Below are 21,930 nucleotides of genomic sequence, written 5' to 3' on the forward strand. Positions count from 1 at the left end.
TATTTTTAGTAGAGACCCCTGCTAATTTTGTATTTTTTTTTTTTTTTTTTTTTGAGACGGAGTCTTGCTCTGTTGCCCGGGCTGGAGTGCAGTGGCCGGATCTCAGCTCACTGCAAGCTCCGCCTCCCAGGTTTACGCCATTCTCCTACCTCAGCCTCCGGGGTAGCTGGGACTACAGGCGCCCGCCACCTCGCACGGCTAGTTTTTTTTTTTGTATTTTTAGTAGAGACGGGGTTTCACCGTGTTAGCCAGGATGGTCTCGATCTCCTGACCTCGTGATCCGCCCGTCTCGGCCTCCCAAAGTGCTGGGATTACAGGCTTGAGCCACCGCGCCCGGCCTAATTTTGTATTTTTAGTAGAAACAGAGTTTCACTAGATTGGCCAGGCTGGTCTCGAACTCTTGACCTCAGGTGATCCACCCGCCTCGGCCTCCCAAAGTGCTGGGATTACAGGCATGAACCACTGCGCCTGGTCTCATTCATTTATTCATTAAAAAAAAAATTATTGCATACCAACTCCCTCACTGTGTGACCTTGGACAAATTAATTTCTCTGTACTTTAGTTTTCTTATCTGTAGAACGGGGATAATAATAATACCTTCCCCACAGTGTCACTGTGAGTGTAAGTTTACAGTGACATGTTATATAATGGGAATTAAATGAGTTAATTCATATAAGGCTCTTAGAGCCTGGAACAAAGTTCAGCACTGTTTGAGTACTAGGTGTTATAATAGTGACGTTGCTACACCCTTCACTGCCACTGTGTTCCAGTTAACATCTCCCACAGCCATTCATTGCTTAGGTAATTCATGTTGGTGGCCAAGACAGGTCTGGGAAGAAGAGAGATGAATCAGACTGCCCACTGCACTTTGTCCAGCTACACCTGGCACATATAGAAGGTCCTCTAAATGCTTGCTGAATGGATAAGCGAATGTCTTCCTATTGAACTCCGAGTTCTTTGAAGGCAGGGACTATATTCCTAGCTATATTCCTAGAACAATGCACCTGGTAAGGCACATTGTAGGCGCTGAGGAATTAATTATACATGGATAAATGACTGCAGGTGGAAAACCACTAAGGCTACAAAGCGAGCATTGATAAGGTGCTGCAGAGAGACCGCCCCCAGTTTCAGGAAGGGGGTTAGCCTTGGAAGTGTGGCTGTCCAACGGCGCAAGGGCTGCTGGGAAAGGCAGACTCGCCTGGCTTGCCCGGGGATCCCGGGAGAGTGCCGCGGGCTGCGTCAGCCCCACGCCCCGCCCCCTCCGCCGGCTCACGTGACCGTCTCTGGGCAGCGCAAACCATGGCCGGCTTGGTGGACTTCCAGGATGAGGAGCAGGTTAAGTCCTTTTTGGAGAACATGGAGGTGGAGTGCAACTACCACTGCTATCACGAGAAGGACCCGGACGGTGAGCGCCTCCAGCGCAGCCCGGCGACGCGTCGGGGAGAGGCGCGCCGGGAGAGGTCGGGTCTGTGACCTCTGAGAGGCTGGAGAAGGAATCACGTGGCTGGCGGGGGACGTGGGTCTGTGGGTCGCGGTGACTGCGTGTGTTGGGAAGGGCGATGTGTCTGGGGAAGACCGAGCCTGGAGGCCGGGGCGGGTAGGAAGAGACGTGTTGGGGCTTTTGGGTTAGAGACTGGGGATCCATCGGTGAACAGATGAAATTCCCTGCCCTCGTGGAGCTTCCAAGCTAGTGCGGGGAGTCGGGCAATACGCCTCAGGTAATTCATGAAATCATGTTCGAAAGTAGTAAGTACCTGCCGGGCGCGGTGGTTCACGCCTGTAATCCCAGAACTTTGGGAGGCCGAGGCGGGTGGATCACGAGGTCAGGAGATCGAGACCATCCTGGCTAACACGGTGAAACCCCGTCTCTACTAAAAATACAAAAAATTAGCCAGGCGTGGTGGCAGGCGCCTGTAGTCCCAGCTACTCGGGAGGCTGAGGCAGGAGAATGGCGTGAACCCGGAAGGCGGAGCTTGCAGTGAGCGGAGATCGGCCACTGCACTCCAGCCTGGGCGACAGAGCGAGACTCTGTCTCAATAAATAAATAAATAAGTAAGTAAGTAAATAAATAAAGTAGTAAGTGCCGTGGAAAAAGGACTGGGTGAAGGGCATCAGGAGGGCAGAAGGGCAGTTTTAAATTGAGTGATCAGGGAAGATCACTGAGAAAGTGGCAATTGAATAAAGGCTTGAAGAAGATAAGGGAGTGAACCATGCAGATCTTACCATAGGTAACAGCTGGCAAAGAGGCCCTGAAGCACAAATATGTCCCGTGTGTTGTGTGAACATTGAATTGACTTGAGAGTATAGGTGGATGGTAGTGACCAGAGGGGTCCACCCAGAGCAGCCAATACCTTTCAGTGGTTTTCTTCTTCCTCCTTTATTTTTATTTTTTATATTTTCTTTCTTTTTTGAGATAGTATCTCACTATGTTGTCCAGGCTGGTTGCAACTCCTGGGCTCAAGTGATCCTCCCGTTTTTTTTTTTTGTTTTTTCAAGACTGATCTCACTCTGTCACCCAGGTTGGAGTACAGTGCCTCCATCTCAGCTCACTGCAACCTCTGCCTCCTAGGTTAAAGCAATTCTCCTGCCTCAGCCACCCAAGTAGCTGGAATTACAGGCGCTCACCACCACGCCCAGCTAATTTTTGTATTTTAGTAGAGACAGGGTTTCACCATGTTAGCCAGGCTGGTCTCAAACTCCTGACCTCAAGCAATCCATCTTCCTTGGCCTCCCAAAGTGCTGGGATTACAGGTGTGAGCCACTGTGCCCAGCCTTTTTTTTCTTTCAAATAAAGGTCTGGTGTGGCACAAGCCCGTAATCCCAGTTCTCTGGGAGGCTGAGGTGAGGCAGGAGGATCGCATGAGGCCAGGATTTCAAGACCAGCCTGGGCAACAGGGTGAAACCCTGTCTCTACTAAAAAAAAAAGAAAGAAAAAAGTGACACTGGCCCTACCTTCTAATAGCTTGCAGTTTAGTTTGCAGAAATGACATAGCTATTCCTTGAAGCTCATCCATAACATAGAGCATAACATAACCATATACATATCATAACATAGTCATGAAACAGAGTTGCGCTGCAGTATGATGGCTTAAAAAGAACCTGGGGTTGGGCCGAGCACGGTGGCTCATGCCTGTAATCCCAGCACTTTGGGAGGCTGAGGTGGGCAGATCACCTGAGGTCAGGAGTTCAAGAACAGCCTGACCAATATGATGAAACTGTCTCTACTAAAAATATAAAAATTAGCCAGATGTGGTGGCATGTGCCTGTAATCCCAGCTACTGGGGAGGCTGAGACAGGAGAACTGCTTGAACCCGGGAGGCGGAGGTTGCAGTGAGCCGAGATCACACCATTGCACTCCAGCCTGGGCAGCAAGAGCGAAATGACGTCTCAAAAAAAAAAAAAAAAAAGAACCTAGGGTTGTTCTTTGAGAGCTGGTCCATGTCCTAAGTATAGAAAGAACTTAGAGGAATTGGGGTCACTAAGGAACAGGGTGGTTAGGGAAGACTTTGAAGGGAGGTCTGGAGGGCTGGGCAAGTGTTGATTAAATGGAGGAGAGGGTGGGAGAAGAAAGTGCTATCTTTTGGAAGGTTGAAGTCAGGATGTAGTACATTTGAAGTGGGAGTCTGGGCCACAGTATGTCGGGGCTTGAATGCCAGAGTAAGGAATATAGACTTTGCTCTGTAGGCAATGGAGAGCAAAACATGTCAGACAAGCAAGTTATTGGAATCGGGAAGGGTAGATATATCAAAAGGACTGGCTGCAGCACTTTAGGAGACCTGAGAAGAGGCTGTAGTTACCGTAGCGACTGGTGTAGTAGTTTCCTTGCATGTCAGGCTCTGTTATCTGGATAACTGAAGTCGCCTTCTAACCTGTCCCTGTCTTTGCACTTTACTCCCTTAAAATCCATTTCTACTCACAGATAAACTGATATTTTAATTTTAATTTTGTTATGTTAAATATTAGATTTTAAAATAACATATTTGTTTTCAATGCCCAATTATATGCTCTCACATACTTAAATTCCTCCATACTCACCCAGGCATATATGAACATATATACCAGAGTAACGTTTTGTTGGGGGTTTGTTTTTGGTGGCTTTTTGGTTGTTTTTTGAGACAGGGTCTTACTCTGTTGCCCAGGCTGGAGTGCAGTGGCGCAATCTCGGCTCACTGCAACCTCTGCCTCCCAGGTTCAAGCACTTCTGCCCCAGCCTCCCAAGTAGCTGGGATTACAGGCATGTGCCACCACACCTGGCTTTTTTTTTTTTTTTTCCCTGAGACTGAGTCTTGCTCTGTTGCCCAGGCTTGAGTGCAGTGGCATGATATCAGCTCACTGCAACCTCAGCCTCCCAGGTTCAAGTGATTCTCCTGCCTCAGCCTCCCAAGTAGCTGGAATTACAAGTGTGCGCCGCCAAGCCTGGCTAATTTTTGTATTTTTAGTAGAGACAGGATTTCACCATGTTGGCCAGGCTGGTCTTGAACTCCTGACCTCAAGTGATCTACCCTCCTTGGCCTCCCAAAATGCTGGGATTACAGGCATGAGCCACCACACCTGGCCTGAATCATATTACTTATTTTCTTAAAACCCTCCAGTGGTTTACTGTTTCAGTTGGAAAAAAAATCGTAACTGCATCCTATGTTTCACAAGTCCTGGGGTCTCGTCCCTACCTTCCTTCTTCATTTCCTGACCCTCCTCCTTGGTTCAGCCATGTTGTACCTTATTTGTGCCAAACTTATTCACTCTTTCAGGTCTTTGTATTTACTGTTCCTTGTGCCAGGACTTTGTGCCCCTGCCCGTTTTGTTGTCTTTTAATTTCTTTTCTTTTTTTTTTTATTTTTAAATTTGTTCCAAATCCCTGCCCCACTCCCATTCCATTGTCTTTAAATAGCTAGTGCTTTCTTGTTGTTGAGGTCACAGCCCCTCCCCGGTGGCCCTGTCTTTGTGAGCCATTCACCCAAAGTTGACAGCAAACAGTTATCCTGTTTTATTTCAGTCATAGCATTTATTTATTTATTTATTTATTTATTTATTTATTTATTTATTTACATACATACATTTAAGGAGTACAAGTGCAGTTTTGTTACATGGATATATTGCCTGGTTGTGAAGTCTGGGCTTGTTTTTTTTGAGACAGAGTTCTGCTCTTGTTGCCCAGGCTGCAGTGCAATGGCCCATCTCGGCTCACTGCAATCTCTACCTCCTGAGTTGAAGTGATTCTCTGCCTCAGCCTCCCAGGTAGCTGGGATTATACGCATGCACCACCATGCACGGCTAATATTTTTGTATTTTTAGTAGAGACAGGGTTTCTCCATGTCAGGCTGGTCTAGAACTCCCGACCTCAGGTGATCTGCCCGCCTCGGCCTTCCAAATTGCTGGGGAAGTCTGGGCTTTTAATATAACCATCACCCAAATAATGCACTTGTACCTGTTAAGTAATTTCTTCCTCCCACCCTTCCCAATCTCCAGTGTCTGTTATTCCACACTCTCTGTGTCCATGTGTACACAGTATTTAGCTCCCACTTATAAGTGAGGACATGCAGTATTTCACTTCCTGTTTCTGAGTTGTTATAATCATAACATTTATTACTGTTTGAATAAATTTTGTTCATTTACTTATTGTATTTCCTCCCCTAGAATGTAAATTTTAGGAGAGCAAATGAGTATATTCTCATTCTAGAATAAACTCTAGAATATTCTATATTCTAGAACTATGTCTGGTACATAGATGCATAGAGATGCTCAAATATTTGTTGAGTGAAAATGAACGAGAGAGACATGTTGTCACCAGGGGTTAAGAAGAGGGGAGAGAGATTAAGGAGAGAGGTTTACTGGGACTGGGAGACTGCCAAGGAAGTGGAGCCTGTTTCCATAGAAGCTGCCACCTCTACTCTTCCTTTTTGGCTTTCATGTTCCTACCCTGGCTGAGGAGTAAGGTATAGTCATCACAGCACCCTTTTCTTTTTCTTTTCTTTTCTTTTTTTTTTTTTTTAAGACAGAGTCTCGCTGTGTCACCCAGGCTGGAGTGCAGTGGCACAATCTCGACTCACTGCAACCTCTGCCCCCTGGGTTCAAGTAATTCTCCTGCCTTAGCCTCCCAGGTAGCTGGGATTACAGGTGTGTGCCACCACACCTGGCTAATTTTTTAATATTTTTCCACTCCTGGATAATTTTTTTGTATTTTTAGTAGAGACAGGGTTTCACCCTGTCCAGGCTGGTCTCGAACTCCAGACCTCAGCCTCCTAAGTACTGGGATTACAGATATGAGCTACCAAGCCTGGCCCAGCACCGTTTTCTTGCTGCTACAAAGACTAGTCTATGAGCCTTTTAGGTTTTCATTGTTTTTACCATTGAACTTCATGAGAGATTCCAAAACTAGCAAAGTTTCAATCATGGAAGTCAGTGGGTATTTGGGTGTGGCTGACAGGGAGCAGAAGGGCTGGTGAGTGATGGAGCCAATGCAGGGGCTGAGGTTTCCCCAGGCCATACATTGCTCAGTCTATGGCTATGGGGAGACAATGTCATTTGTAGGTATGGCTAAACACCACCTACATTTTTTGTGGTAAGGTCAACTTGCGACATCTCAGGAGGACATAGGCTGTCTTAAAAGACATAGCCTGGCCTGCCACACCTGGGCACCCCCTACCCCAAGCCCCCACTGTGAAGCAGCAGCCCCAGACATGGAGAACAGCCCTTCCCCTCTCTTCGCAGGTTGCTATCGGCTGGTGGACTATTTGGAAGGGATCCAGAAGAATTTTGATGAGGCTGCCAAGGTGTTGAAGTTTAACTGTGAAGAGAACCAGCACAGTGATAGTTGCTACAAACTGGGGGCCTACTATGTGACGGGAAAAGGTAAGGGTAAGGAGGGCCTGCTTTTTGGGTCCTTGTCACTGATAGCAGTGCTGGCCTCACACCTGAGCCCCATGATGAGCTCTTGCAGAAGGGTCTCGCAGGCACTGGGCAAGTGCATTGTAGGAAGATGGAGAGGTGGGAGCTCAGCAGAGCGATGTGGGGAAGAACATAGCCTTTCAAGTTAGGTAGACCTTAGGGAATGCTATTTGCAAATAGTGGGATCTTGAGCCAATCGCTGCCAACTCTGTGCACTCAGTTACATCACCTGTAAATTGGAGGGAAATAGTACTTGCTTTGTAGGGTTGTGAGGATTAAATAGGATAGTATAGAAAAAGGCATCAGCATGTGCCTGGCAGAGTAAGGGGTCAGTAATTATAATTGTCTTGCTTCTGCCTTTTCTCCTGCTCTAATTGTAGTTATCACTGGCATAGTGTTTACATTATGTATGGCTAAATAACAGATCACCTCAGTAGTTTCTGTGGGTCAAGAATTTGGGAGGGGTTTAGTGGGGGTACCTCAGGGTGTCTCATGAGGTTATAGTCAGACATTGGCCATGGAACCAGGGCTATAGTCATTGGAAGGCTTGACTGAAGTTGGAGTTTCCAATTCTAAGATGACTCACTCTGATGGCTGGTAACAGAGGCCTCTGTTCCTTACCAGCTGTTATTGGGAGAGCTCAGATCGTCATGACATGGTTCTCTCCATGGGCTGCTTGAGTGTCCTCATGACATGGCGTCTGGCTTCCCCCAGAGTGAGTAATTTAAAGGAGACAACAAGATAGAATCCACAGTGTCTTCTATGACCTATCTTTGGAAGTCACATGCTTTTCATTTCTATCACATATTTATTAGATGTAGCCTACACTAAGGGAAAGGACTTAAATTCCACTTCTTGAAGAGGAAGGAATATTAAAGAACTTATGGACATATTTAAAACCACCACAGGCCGGGCGTGGTGGGTCACGCCTGTAATCCCAACACTTTGGAAGGCCAAGGCAGGTGGATCACGAGGTTAGGAGTTCAAGACCAGTCTGACCAACATAGTGAAACCCCATCTCTACTAAAAATACAAAAAAAAAAAAAAACTAGCTGGGTATGGTGGCACACACCTGTAATCCCAGCGACTCAGGAGGCTGAGGCAGGAGAATCACTTGAACCCTGGAGGCAGAGGTTGCAGTGAGCCGAGATCATACCACTGCACTCCAGCCTAGGCGACAGAGCAAGACTCCATCTCAAAAAAAAAAAGCAAAAAAAAAAACAAAAAAACCCAACACAAATAAGCAATAGGACCTTTGACAGGCAGCGTTTTTTTTTTTGACAGGTTCTTGTTCTGTTTCTCAGACTGGAGTGCAGTGATAAAATCATCACTCACTGCAGCCTTGAGCTCCTGGGCTCAAGCAATCCTCCTGCCTCAGCCTCCCCAGTAGCTGGAACTAAAGGCATGTGCCCCCATGCTTGGCTAATTTTTTACTTTTTGTAGAGACAAGATCTCACTATGTTGCCAGGCTGGTCTCAAACTCCTGGCCTCAAGCAGTCCTTGCACCTTGGCTCCCAAAGTGCTAGGGTCAGGTGTGAGCCACTGCACCTGGCCAAGGATGTTTTTTTTTTTTTTTTTGGAGACAGGGTCCCCTCTGTCGCCCAGGCTGGAGTGCAGTGGCATGATCTTGGCTCACCGCAACCCCTGCCTGCCAGGCTCAAGCGATTCTCCTGCCTCAATCTTCCGAGTAGCTGGGATGACAGGGGTGTGACACTACCACCCAGCTAATTTTTGTATTTTTAGTAGAGATGAGGTTTCACCATGTTGGCCAGGCTGGTCTTGAACTAACCTCAAATGATCCACCCCCGCCTTGGCCTACCACAATGCTGGGATTACAGGTGTGAGCCACTGTGCCCAGCCCCATTTTAATTTTTTAAACTAAATTTTAGGCCAGGTGCAGTGGCTCACTTGAGCCCAGGAGGTGGAGGCTGCAGTGAACTGAGATTGCTCCACTGCACTCCAGCCTGGGCCACAGAGCAAGACTCTGTCTCTAAATAAATAAATGAAAATAAAAATGATTCTAACCTTTTAATATTTTTTCTAAACTCTCGATAGCCCTAGTGGCTCATTTAGGAAATTTCACTATGAGCTAGAAACATTAATTTGTAGGTCAGCAGTTTCCTTAGTTTCGCTTCAATTTGGTTTTCTTCTGATAACTTCAAGTAAAATCAAAGTTAAATTCTTTACTTACAAATAGCATCTGCGATCCAATTTTTCCAAACACTTCTATCTAGTATATATTCAACCAGCCAGCATTTGATGTGAACACAAGCTACAAAGATGACTGGAATGGTGTTCACTTAATGATAATGATGGTTATTACTAGATGGTGGATTTGGAATGGTTATTTAAAAGAATAATGTTAAAATGTTTATATTTTTTGAGATCGAGTAATGGTACATGGGGATTTGAAGTTTTGCACACATACAAATGAGTAAAAAAAGTGAGCCCTGCCACCACTTCTACTTAAAAGTATTTGTTAGTGATTTCCCATTGTTTTTAAGATTAAATTCAGAGGTCCTTAATGTGACCCTGCATGATCTGGTCCCTGCTTGCCTGTCTTGCACTGTACTTTTCCTCCATGCTCTTTTCACACTTAAAATCGTCTTTTTTTTTTTTTTTTTTTTTTTTTTGGTGAGACAGGGTCTCACTCCATTGCTGAGGCTGAGTGCAGTGGCTCAATCATAGCTCACAGCAGCCTTGACCTCCTGGGCTCAAGTGATTCTCCCACCTCAGCCTCCTGAGTAGCTGAGCTGTTTTTGATTATTTTGTAGAGATGGGGTCTGGCTATGTTGCCCAGGCTAGTTGCAAACTCCTGGATGCAAGTGATCCTCCTACTTTGGCCTACCAAAGTACTGAGATTACAGGCCTGACCCACCACGCCCAGCGAAAATCATACATTTATTTGTATTGTTATGTATTTATTTAGAGGTGAGGTCTTGCACTCTTGCTCAGGCTGGAGTGCAGCGGTGCAAAACTTCCAGGCTCAAGCAGTCCTCTTGCCTCAGCCTCTCCAGCTGGGACTGTAGGCCCGTACCCTCATGCATGGCTAATTTTAAATTTTTTATAGAGACAGAGTCTCACTATGCTGCCCAGGCTGATCTTGAACTCCTGGCCTCCTGAGGTCCTCCTGCCTGGGCCTCTCAAAGTGCTGGGATCACTGGCCACCATGCCTGGCCTGTATGGTTATTTCATGTCTGTCTCATTAGCCCATAAGACAGGTCTCATTAGGCCTCAAAAGCAGGACAGTGTCGTTTGTTCCCCAGGACCTAGCACAGCAATTGGCAACTATTCAGTATACAGTTGTCCCTCAGTATATTTGGGAAATTCGTTCCAGGACCCTCATTCCATTCTGCCACATATAACGAAGTCTGATGATGCTCACATCTGTTATATAAAAATGGCATAGTATTTGCATATAACCCTACCCATATTCTTCTGTGTATTTTGTTTTATTTTTTGTTTGTTTATTTGTCTGTATGTTTTGAGATGGAGTCTTGCTCAGTTGCACAGGCTAGAGTGCAGTGGCACGATCTCGGCTCACTACAACCTCTACCTCCTGGGTTCAAGAAAATTTTCCTGCCTCAGCCTCCCGAGTAGCTGGGATTATAGGCACCCACCATCATGCCCAGCTAATTTTTTTTTTTTTTTTTTTGAGACAGAGTTATGCTCTGTCATCCAGGCTGGAGTGCAGTGGCATGATCTCCACTCACTACAAGCTCTGCCTCCGGGGTTCATGCCATTCTTCTGCCTCAGCCTCCCTGAGTAGCTGGCATTACAGGCCCCTCCCACCATGCCCAGCTAATTTTTTTGTATTTTTAGTAGAGACAGGGTTTCACCATGTTGGCCAGGCTGGTCTCGAACTCCTGACCTCAGGTGATCCACCCACCTCGGCCTCCCAAAGTGCTGGGATTACAGGCATGAGCCGCCGCGCCCAGCCTAATTTTTGTATTTTTGTAGAGATGGGGTTTCACCATGTTGGCCAGGCTGGTCTTGAACCTCCTGATCTCAGGTGATCCGCCCACCTTGGCCTCCCAAAGTGCTGGGATTACAGGCGAGAGCCACTGCACCTGGCCTCCTGTGTATTGTAAATTAATTACTTAGAACAGGGGTGTTCAATCTTTTTGCTTCCCTGGGCCACACTGTAAGAAGAATTGTCTTGGACCATATATAAAATACAGTAACGATAGCTGATGAGCTAAAAAAAAAAATCTCATAGGCCAGGTGCAGTGGCTCACGCCTGTAATCCCAGCATTTTTCCCAGCATTTTGGGAGGCTGAGGCAGGTGGATCACAAGGTCAGGAGTTCGAGACCAGCCTGACCAACATGGTGAAACCCCCATCTCTACTGAAAACACAAAAATTAGCCCAGTGTGGTGGCTCATGCCTGTAATCCCAGATACTCAGGAGGCTGAGGCAAGATAATCACTTGCACCCTGGAGGCAGAGGTTGCAGTGAGCCGAGATCATGCCACTGCACTCCAGCCTGGGCGACAGAACAAGACTCCATCTCAAAATAATAATAATAATAATAATTTCATAATATTTTAAGAAAGTTTATGAATTTGTGTTAAGCCACATTCAAAGCCATCCCAGGCTCGTGGGTTGGACAATCTTGACTTAGACTATCTAATACAATGTAAATACTGAGTAAATAATTGTTCTATTTTACATATTTTGTATTTTTTAATTGTATTGTTATTTTTTCGCTAATATTTTTGACGTGTGGTTGGTTGAACCCATGGATATGGAGGGCCCACTGTATGTTTAAATTAATGAACAATTAAATCCCTGTAATATGCCATGTTCTCACTGTAACCCCATGACGTAGATAATATTATCATTCCCAATTTTCACCTCCTTGACCTGTTTGAGTTTCCTCATAAGGTATCATTTGAACAAAAGATTCTATGGCTGAGAAAGCTAGGAGGTCTGTGCACTATGGCGGGCTACCTTTCATGCTGCCTGAGCTCATAGTATGGACAGTTTTTTTTCTTTTTGAGGTAAGGTCTTGCTCTGTCGCCCAGGTCGATCTCGAATTCCTGGCCTCAAGCAATCATCCTGCACAAAGTGCTAGGATTACAGATGTGAGCCACTATGCTCAGTCTTAAACTTTATTCAGGAATTGTTGCTGGCCAGGTGTGGTGGCTCACGCTTGTAATTTCAGCACTTTGGAAGGCCAAGGTGGGACCATCGCTTGAGTCCCAGAGTTTAAGACCAGCCTAGGAAACATAGTGAGATCCTGTCTCTACAAAAAAATTTAAAAACTCACCGGGCATAGTGGTGTGTGCCTGTAGTCCCAGCTACCTGGGGAGGCTGAGATGGAAAGATTGCTTTAGCCTGGGAGGTTGAGGCTGCAGTGAGCTGTGATCATGCCAGTGCACTCCAGCCTGGGTAACAGAGCAACACCCTTTCTCCAAAAAAAAAAAAAAAAAATTATTCGCTGACTTTGGCCTGAGACATTTAGGTTGTATCCTGGCTTGGGTTTATTTTTTCGTGCTTTCCTTCCTCTCAGGTGGTCTGCCCCAGGACCTGAAAGCTGCCGCCAGGTGCTTTTTGATGGCGTGTGAGAAGCCCGGAAAGAAGTCTATAGCAGCATGTCACAACGTTGGCCTCCTGGCACATGATGGACAGGTTAATGAGGATGGCCAGCCTGACCTGGGGAAGGCCAGGGACTACTACACAAGGGCCTGTGATGGTGGCTATGCTTCCAGCTGCTTCAACCTCAGTGCCATATTCCTGCAGGGTGCCCCAGGCTTTCCTAAGGACATGGACCTGGCATGTAAATACTCCATGAAAGCCTGTGATCTGGGTCATATCTGGGCCTGTGCCAATGCCAGTCGCATGTACAAGCTGGGGGATGGTGTTGATAAGGATGAGGCCAAGGCCGAGATGCTAAAAAATCGAGCCCAGCAGCTACACAAAGAACAGGAGAAAGGTGTCCAACCCTTAACTTTTGGGTAATGTGGCCCACCCTCCCTCCCAGGCAACAAACTGCTTGAGGCTGGCAGCTCCTGTTTCTGAAGACTGATGCAGCCCTTGAAGGTCAACCTGCTGCAGCAAGAACACTTGGGACTTGAATTTGTAGCTCCCGTTATATGGATTCATTGCCCCAGCTACTGGAGTGTAGCCTACAATGTTTATTTCAGTCAGTGTTTCTTTATCTGGGTGTTCTGTACAATGTTTATTACAGTCAATATTCCTTCATCTGGGGGTGTTCTGTGAAGAAAGCTATGTTTATGGGGATCTTAGTTTTCAAACTCTGGCAATTCTGTGAAAAATAGGAGCAAACTAGAGAGCCCTAGAAATTGGTGGTAGGGAGGGGAGGATAGCAGGAAGTTTTAAAAATTAGCAGCCCCAGGGCCTAAAGGAATCAGCTATCATCATTTTCATCGCTATTATTATTTTGGTTAGGATGGCTTGAAAATCAGAACATATCTTGGTTTACATAATCAAGGTCTTAAAGAACTAGGAACAGTTAAATAGTCCCGACTGCCAGCGTCTGACTTACATAATCATTGGTGTGGGCTTCATTTTGCGTTTAGAGTCACATCTTTCAGTAAATTCACAGAGATCAAGAGGGATGTGCAACATACAGCTTAAAGGCTATTATGCTTCAGAGTTGCTGAAGAAGATGAAACATCAGCCTGCCATCGTCTAGAAGAGACATTGGCAGTTAAAAATGAGCACCTCCAGTGTAGTCGCCTGGCACTGCCCATCATGCTGAGGGAGCAGATTCGTCCCAAGGCAGCTTCAGCTAGGAGTTTGTAAGCAAGGACTTTGTGACACATTTGTCCCCTTTAACTGAGCCTTTTTCACTGTCCCTTTGAATAAACAATTTTGAGTGACTTACAGTTTGTATTAATTAGTGTTCTTTCCATATTCCAGGTCCCGCAGAGAGTATGTTCTTTGTGGTGGTTGTGCCTTTTAAGAACATTTGCGGCCGGGCGTGGTGGCTCACACCTGTAATCCCAGCTCTGTGGGAGGCCGAGGCGGGCAGATCACGAGGTCAGGAGATTGAGGCCATTCTGGCTAACACGGTGAAACCCCGTCTCTACTAAAAATACAAAAAATTAGCCGGGCATGGTGGTGGGCACCTGTAGTCCCAGCTACTCAGGAGGCTGAGGCAGGAGAATGGCATGAACCCGGGAGGCAGAGCTTGCAGTGAGCCAAGATCACGCCACTGCACTCCAGCCTGGGCGACAGAGCAAGACTCCGTCTCAAAAAAAAAAATTGCTTTTTCTGTTACCTCCCCAGATTGTCACCAGGGGGCAAGCTTGTCATTTCCCTGCTGATAACAATACCATTCTGTCTGTCACCATCTACTGTTTTAGTCTTTTGTTTTGCAGCCGTCCTGAAAGGAAGGCTTGCTGTGTAAATGAAGGTTTGTGAGCACAGCAGCCAGCTTCTTAAGCTGATAGAGGACGAAGACTTCCCCAAGTGCACAGAGGAGATTTCAAAATACATCAAGTTCACTTTTTAAAAATGTAAAGTAGCTTTTGGTGTGCTTAAAATAAGCTAGGTCAGACCAGGCATGGTGGCTCATGCCTGTAATCCTAGCATTTTGGGAGGCCAGGGCAGGCGGATCACTTGAGGTCAGGAGTTCAAGATCAGCCTGGCCAACATGACAAAACCCCTTTCTCTACTAAAAATACAAAAATTAGCCAGGTGTGGCAGGCACCTGTAATCCCAGCTACCTGGGAGGTTGAGGCAAGAGAATCGTTTACAGAGGTTGCAGTAAACAGATTGTGCCCTGCACTCCAGCCTGGGCAATACAGCAAGACTCTATTTCAAAAACAAAAGCAAAACTAGCCTGGGTGCAGTGGCTCACGCTTGTAATCCCAGCACTTTAGGAGGCTGAGGCAGGTGGATCACGAGGTCAGGAGTTCGAGACCAGCCTGGCCCACATAGTGAAACCCCATCTCTACTAAAAATACAAAAATTATCTGGGTGTGGTGGTGGGCACCTGTTGTCCCAGCTACTTGGGAGGCTGAGGCAGGAGAATTGCTTGAACCCAGGAGGCAGAGGTTACAGTAAGCCAAGACCACGCCATTGTGCTCCAGCCAGGTAACAGAGTGAGACAAAACACACACACAAACACACACCCAAAACTGTAGGTCAAAAAACATGAATACATGTTCAACATCACTAATCAGGGAAATGCAAATCAAAACCACAATGAACTCTTAAAATTCCACAGTAAGCAAACAACCTGATTAAAAAACAGGCCAAAACCCTTAACATATCTCAGCAAAGAAGATAGACAGGTGGCAAACAAGCATACGAAAAGATGCTCCACGTAACATGTCGTCAGGAAAATGCAAGTTAGAACAGCAGACCACTATGCAACTATTAGAATGGCCAAAATCCAAAACACTGACAGCATGAAATGCTGGGAAAGTTGGAGCAACCAGAATTCTTATTTCTTGCTGGTGGGAACACAAGATGGCACAGCCACTTTGGAAGACAGTTAAGCAGTTTCTTTCTTTTTTTTTCTTTTTTTTTTTTTTTGAGGCGGAATCTTGCTCTGTCGCCCGGACTGGAGTGCAGTGGCCGGATCTCAGCTCACTGCAAGCTCCGCCTCCCGGGTTTACGCCATTCTCCTGCCTCAGCCTCCCGAGTAGCTGAGACTACAGGCGCCGGCCACGTCCCCCGGCTAGTTTTTTGTATTTTTAGTAGAGACGGGGTTTCACCGTGTTAGCCAGATGGTCTCGATCTCCTGACCTCGTGATCCGCCCGTCTCGGCCTCCCAAAGTGCTGGGATTACAGGCTTGAGCCACCGCGCCCGGCCGATAGCAGTTTCTTACAAAAACTAAGCAAGCTCTTACCATGTGATCCAGCAATCTTGATCTTTAGTATTTACCTGAAGGAATTCAAAACATGTCCACACAAAAACCAGCACATGGATGTTTATAGCAGCTTTATTTATAATTGCCAAAATTCAAACCAAAATGTCTTTCAGCAGGTAAACGGGTAAATAAATTGTGGTGCATCTAGATATTATTCAGTGCTTAAATCAAGCTATGAAAAATTATGAGTTATCAAGCTACAAAAAGTCACAGAGGAACTTTAAATGAATGCTCCTAAATGAAGCCAGTCTAGGCCGGGCACGGTGGCTCAAGCCTGTAATCCCAGCACTTTGGGAGGCCGAGACGGGCGGATCACGAGGTCAGGAGATCGAGACCATCCTGGCTAACACGGTGAAACCCCGTCTCTACTAAAAATACAAAAACTAGCTGGGCGAGTAGGCGGGCGCCTGTAGTCTCAGCTGCTCGGGAGGCTGAGGCAGGAGAATGGCGTAAACCCGGACTGCACTCCAGTCCGGGTGACAGAGCAAGACTCCGCCTCAAAAAATAAATAAATAAAAAATAAATAAATGAAGCTAGTCTGAAAAGGCTTCATATTAAATGATGCCAACTATATGACAATGGGATGTATTCTGGAAAAGGCAAAACTATGGAGACAGTAAAAACCAGCGGGCGGGGGAGGGGAGGGAGGAATAATTGGAATGCAGAATATTTTTAGGGGCAGTGAGGCTACTCTGTATGATACTATAATGATAGATACCTGTCATTGTCCAACCCCCTAAAATGTATAACACCAAGAGTGAACCCTAATGTAAACTGTGGACTTGGAGTGATAATGATGTGTCGGTGTAGGTTCATCAATTACTGCAAATGTACCTCTTTGGTGGGAGATGTTGATAATGGCGGAGACTATGCATGTGTGGGGACGACTATATGGGAAATCTCTGTACTTTCTCAATTTTGCTGTAAACCTAAAATTGCTCTAAAATATAAAGTCTATTAAACAAAACCACAGTGATATTGCCTCATATTCCATTAGGATGGCTACTATTAAACACAAAAACAAAGTAAGTGTTGTCAAAGATGTAGAGAAATTAGAACCCCGTGCACTGGTGCAGCTGCCCCAAAATGAAAAACAGAATTGCCGTTTGATCCAGCCATTGCACTTCTGGGTACATATCTGTGTTAGGCCATTCTTGCATTGCTATAAAGAAATACCTGAGACTGGGTAATTTATAAAGAAAAGTTTAATTGGCTCTCAGTTCTGCTGCCTGTACAGGAAGCACGGTGCTGGGCATCCTGTTGGCTTCTGGTGAGGCCTCAGAAGCTTACAATCATGGTGGAAGGCACAGGGGGAGCTGGTATATCACATGGTGAGAAGGCAAGAGCAGGAGCAAGAGAGCGAGCAAGGGGAGATACCACACACAGATCTCCTGAGAACAGCACCAAAGGGAGGGTCCTAAACCATTCATGAGAAATCCAAACCATGATCCAATCACCTCCCACCAAGCCCCAACTGCAACATTGGGGATTACATTTCAACATGAGATTTGTGGGGGACAAATATCCAAGCTATATCCAAAAGAATTGAGGCCGGGCGCGGTGGCTCAAGCCTGTAATCCCAGCACTTTGGGAGGCCAAGACGGGCGGATCACGAGGTCAGGAGATCGAGACCATCCTGGCTAACGTGGTGAAACCCCGTCTCTACTAAAAAAAAAATACAAAAAACTAGCCAGGTGAGGTGGTGGGCGCCTGTAGTCCCAGCTACTCAGGAGGCTGAGGCAGGAGAATGGCGTAAACCCGGGAGGTGGAGCTTGCAGTGAGCTGAGATCTGGCCACTGCACTCCAGCCTGGGCGACAGAGCGAGACTCCGTCTCAAAAAAAAAAAAAAAAAGAATTGAAAGCAGGGTCTCCAAGAGGTATCTATACCCATATTCTTAGCAGCACTATTCACAGTAGCCAAAGGGTAGAAGGAACCCAAATGCCCATCAGCAGATGAATGAATACACAAAAGGTGGGATGTATATGCAATGGAATATTACTCAGCCTGTAAAAGGAAGGAAATTCTGACACATGCCACACAACATGGCTGAACCTTGAGGACATCATGCTAAGAGAGTCACAAAAAGACATGCTGTGTATGAGGCATCTGAGCTCAGGTATGAGTCGTATATAAACTCAGAAACAGAAAGTACAGGTGGTTGCCAGGGGCTGGGGTGAGGGGGAAATGAGTTTTTTGCTTTTGGTTTTGTTTTGAGATAGGCTTTTGCTCTGTTGCCTAGGCTGGAGTGCAGTGGCGCTATCATAGCTCACTGCAGCCTCTAACTCCTGGGCTCAGGTGATCCTCCCACCTCAGCTTCCTGAGTAGCTGGGACTATAGGTACACACCACCACACCCAGCTAGTTTTTGTATTTTTTATAGAGATGAGGTTTTGCCATATTGCCCAGGCTGGTCTTAAACTCCTGAGCTCAAGTGATCCTTCCACCTCGGCCTCCCAAAGTTCTGGGATTATAGGTGTGAGCCACCGTGACTGGCCAAAATGAGTTGTTTAATAGGTAAAGAGTTTCAAATTTGTAAGATGAAAAAATAATGGAGATTGTTACACAGCAAATGTGACTATACTTAACACTACTGAACTATATGTTTAAAAATGGTTAACCCAGCCTGGCTTACGTGGTGAAACCTTCTCTCTACTAAAAATACAAAAATTAGCTGGGCGTGGTGGCATGCACCTGTAGTCCCAAAGACTCGGGAGGTTGAGGCACGAGAATTGAACCTGGGAGGTGGAGGTTGCAGTGAGCTGAGATCGCACCACTGCACTCCAGCCTGGGCAAAAAAGTGAGACTCAACCTCAAAAAAAAAAAAAAGAGGTTAAGATGGTAAATTTTATGTTTTACCACAATTTAAAAAAAATTGACTTTAAAAAAATGCAAGGTTTGAAGTTTTTTTATTGTAAAATTAGTATGTTCTCACAAAATGCAATTTGAAACTGAAGAAACCATTGCCCCTCACTATTCTTTACCACCTATGGGCATTCTTTGGCACAATAGTGTTCTTGTTATTTAACCATTTTTCTAAATAATCATTTTTTGTTTTGAGATGGTGTCACCCAGGCTGGAGTGCAGTGGCGCGATCTCAGCTCACTGCAACCTCTACTTCCCAGGTTCAGGTGATTCCCCAGCCTCAGCCTCTTGAGTAGCTGGGACTACAGGCAAGTGCCACCACACCCAGCTATTTTTTGTATTTTTAGTAGAGATGGGGTTTCACCATGTTGGCCAGGCTGGTCTCTAACTCCTGACCTCAGGTGATCCACCCAGCTCGGCCTCCCAAAGTTCTAGGATTACAGGCATGAGCCATTATGCCCTGCCATGAATCATATCTTTTAAATTAACAGGTTTTGTAATTTTTTTTTTTCTTTTTGAGACAGGGTCTCTCTCTGTCACCTAGGCTGGAGTGCAGTGGTGCAATCATAGCTCATTGCAGCCTCAACCTCCTGGGCTCAGGTGATCCTCCTACCTCAGTCTCCCAAGTAACTAGGGACTACATGTGCATGACACCATGCCCAGTTAGTTTTCATATTTTTTGTAGATATGGTGTCTCACTGTGTTGCCCAGGCTGGTCTCAAACTCCTGGACTCAAGCGATCCTCCTGCCTCAGCCTCCCAATATGCTAGGATTATAGACATGAGCCACTGTGCCCAGCTGGGTTTTGGGTTTTACAATTTTGAAGAAGTAAGTTTGATTTTTGGGTGGCAGATGTACTGCTTTTTTTTTTTTTTTTTTTGAGATGGAACTTCACTCTTGTTGGCCAGGCTGGAGTGCAATGGCGTGATCTCAGCTCACTGCAACCTCTGCCTTCCGGGTTCAAGCGATTCTCCTGCCTTAGCCTCCCGAGGAGCTGGGATTACAGGCATGTGCCACCATGCCCGGCTAATTTTGTATTTTTAGTAGAGATAGGGTTTCTCCATATTGTCCAGGCTGATTGTGAACTCCCGACCTCAGGTGATCCGCCTGTCTCGGCCTCCCAAAGTGCTGGGATTACAGGCGTGAGACACCACACCCAAACTGGTTTTTTGTTTTTTGCTTTTTGTTTGAATGGACCAGTTCCTACCTGGGCCTCTGGTACCTGCCTTCCTGAGTCACATACTTAGTGGGGCAGGGAACAATAGAGTGAGCATTAACTGTGTCAAAATGTTATATTTCCCAAAAGTTATTAAAATGCAAAGAATAATTTACTGTTCAGAATGGTCAAAGGCCATTTCATACCCAGGCTGTTGTGGGAAGCAATAGGTTGGTAAGAGCCAGCATGGATAAGTTTCTCACTTTTATGAAACATTTGAGGCAAGGTTCGAAAATGACTTTTTAGACTCTGGTCACAGCAAGCAGTATCATTACTGTGTCTTCTAGCCAGCAAGCATTGGATCATCATTAACAACTATTTCCTACATTTTTCCTCCACGCTAGGCTTGGGCTGGATACAGGACATTCAGAGCTGGCCTGATGGCCTAATGGGGAAGACGATTCATAATTGACTCTAGTGGTTTGTGTTCTCACTAAAATCTTTTTTTTTTTTTTTTTTTTTTTTTTTGAGACACAGTCTCACTCTGTCACCTAGGCTGGAGTGAAGTGGTGTGATCTTGGCTCACTGCAACCTCTGCCTCCCGGGTTTGAGCAATTCTCCTGCCTCAGGCTCTTGAGTAGCTGGGATTACAGATGCCCGCCACCATGCCCAGCTCATTTTTGTATTTTTAGTAGAGATTGTTTTCACCATTTCACTATGTTGGCCAGGCTGGTCTTGAACTTCCAACCTCAGATTATCTGCCTGCCTTGGCCTCCCAAAGTGCTGGGATTACAGGCGTGAACCACTGTGCCCGGCCAATGCTCTCACTAAAACCTGACAGTGTGTGCTCAGTACTGTGAGGAAGGAAAGGAAGAGTCCCAGAAAGGAAAGGAAGAGTCCCAGATAGGGAAGGGAAGACCTGAGGGTATAGAGATTTGGTTTTTATCTTATGGGTAATGCAGACTCACGAAAGGGTTTGGATCAGGTTTGGAAATTAGAAAGATCATCCCCAGTGTAGAAAATGAATCAGAGGGGGAAAGCCTGGAGGCAGGAAGATCAATAAGGAGACGGCTGCAGAGGTCAAGGTGAGACATGGTGGGGCCTGAACTAAGGCCTATCAAGCAAGGAAGGGAGCACAGGTGAGAGGCCAGACAGCTGAATAAGCAAAATTTAGCCATGCGGGGGTAGGAGGAAGGTGGGGTTGAGCATGAGGTTGAAAACTATAAACCAAAACAGGTTTAGCTTGGGCATCTAGGTGGACAGTGGAGCTATTCATATTGATTTGGAGCCTGTGGGGTGGGGATGGGGACAAGAACTCTGAGCTGTTGGGTGATTTTTTTAAATTATAGAAATAAATAGCATTTTTATTTGTTGTATGAAGTTGCTTGAAAATTTTTATGAAGGGCAGCATGGCAGAGGAAAAATGCCTAGGCTTTAGATCCTACAGATCTGGACAATTCTGGATTAGTCAAAGGCAGACTATGCATGTATGTTTAGGGCACCTAACAAAGAATGAGAAATATATAAATTTAAAAATAGTCATGTTACATTTCTTTTAAAGCATCAAGTAATCACTTTGTGGGGGGAATGGAAACTTTTTTGGGTTCTTTATATTCATCTTGCAGTTTAGATCTCTTTTATTGTGAATTCTATATTTGGTTTGGTGGGGGCGGGGTGTACCAGACTATTTTCAGTTCTTAGGTCTTAAAGGTCTTAGCCTGGGTTCTGACCTGGGTTTTGCTTTTTATTGACTGTGTGACCTTAGACAAGTTACTCTACCCCCTTTTTGGATTTTGTCACCTCTCGGGTGGGGATATAACAATGTCTTCTAATAGGGTTGCTAGGAGGAATAAATGGTAACTCTTATCATAGAATGATAAATGCTGATTTAAAAAGACTTTTGTGGAATGAAATCTTACAATTAGATAATTGTCTTTCTTCTGAGTGGTATTGTTACCTTGTGAGGGAGTCTAGCTTTTAAAACAGCCTGCCTTTCCTGCTATTCTTTGAATTTCCGGGGAGCTGATGGTGAGGCTTTCTAGGGGTATTGATGGCACAAAACAGCTGCAGGGGGCAGGCCTGGGCCAGGGGAGTGGGGACTGCCCCTACTTTTTCCCTTCTCCACTGCCTGAGCACAGAGGGAGTCACTGAGAAGACTTGCACCTGCTGGGGGCCCAGAG

The 21,930-nt window shown here is 45.8% G+C and overlaps 1 protein-coding gene across 1 annotated transcript; it reads left to right on the forward strand.

The window, feature by feature from the left end:
- Positions 1-1,266: 1,266 nt before the first annotated feature.
- Positions 1,267-13,737, forward strand: LOC111523683 (cytochrome c oxidase assembly factor 7). Its single transcript, XM_023188478.1, has 3 exons — positions 1,267-1,405; positions 6,709-6,849; positions 12,399-13,737. The coding sequence occupies exons 1-3, from the start codon at positions 1,300-1,302 to the stop codon at positions 12,845-12,847; spliced, it is 696 nt and encodes a 231-aa protein (XP_023044246.1). The 5' UTR covers positions 1,267-1,299; the 3' UTR covers positions 12,848-13,737.
- Positions 13,738-21,930: the final 8,193 nt, after the last annotated feature.

Source organism: Piliocolobus tephrosceles, chromosome 1 (assembly GCF_002776525.5).
Source record: "Piliocolobus tephrosceles isolate RC106 chromosome 1, ASM277652v3, whole genome shotgun sequence".
Classification (NCBI taxonomy): Eukaryota; Metazoa; Chordata; class Mammalia; order Primates; family Cercopithecidae; genus Piliocolobus; species Piliocolobus tephrosceles.

Coding starts and splice junctions, on each gene's coding strand:
- LOC111523683 (XM_023188478.1), top strand. CDS start 1,300: ATGGCCGGCTTGGTGGACTTCCAGGATGAGGAGCAGGTTAAGTCCTTT. Junction 1,406..6,708: donor TCACGAGAAGGACCCGGACG/GTGAGCGCCTCC, acceptor CTCTCTTCGCAG/GTTGCTATCGGCTGGTGGAC. Junction 6,850..12,398: donor CTACTATGTGACGGGAAAAG/GTAAGGGTAAGG, acceptor CCTTCCTCTCAG/GTGGTCTGCCCCAGGACCTG.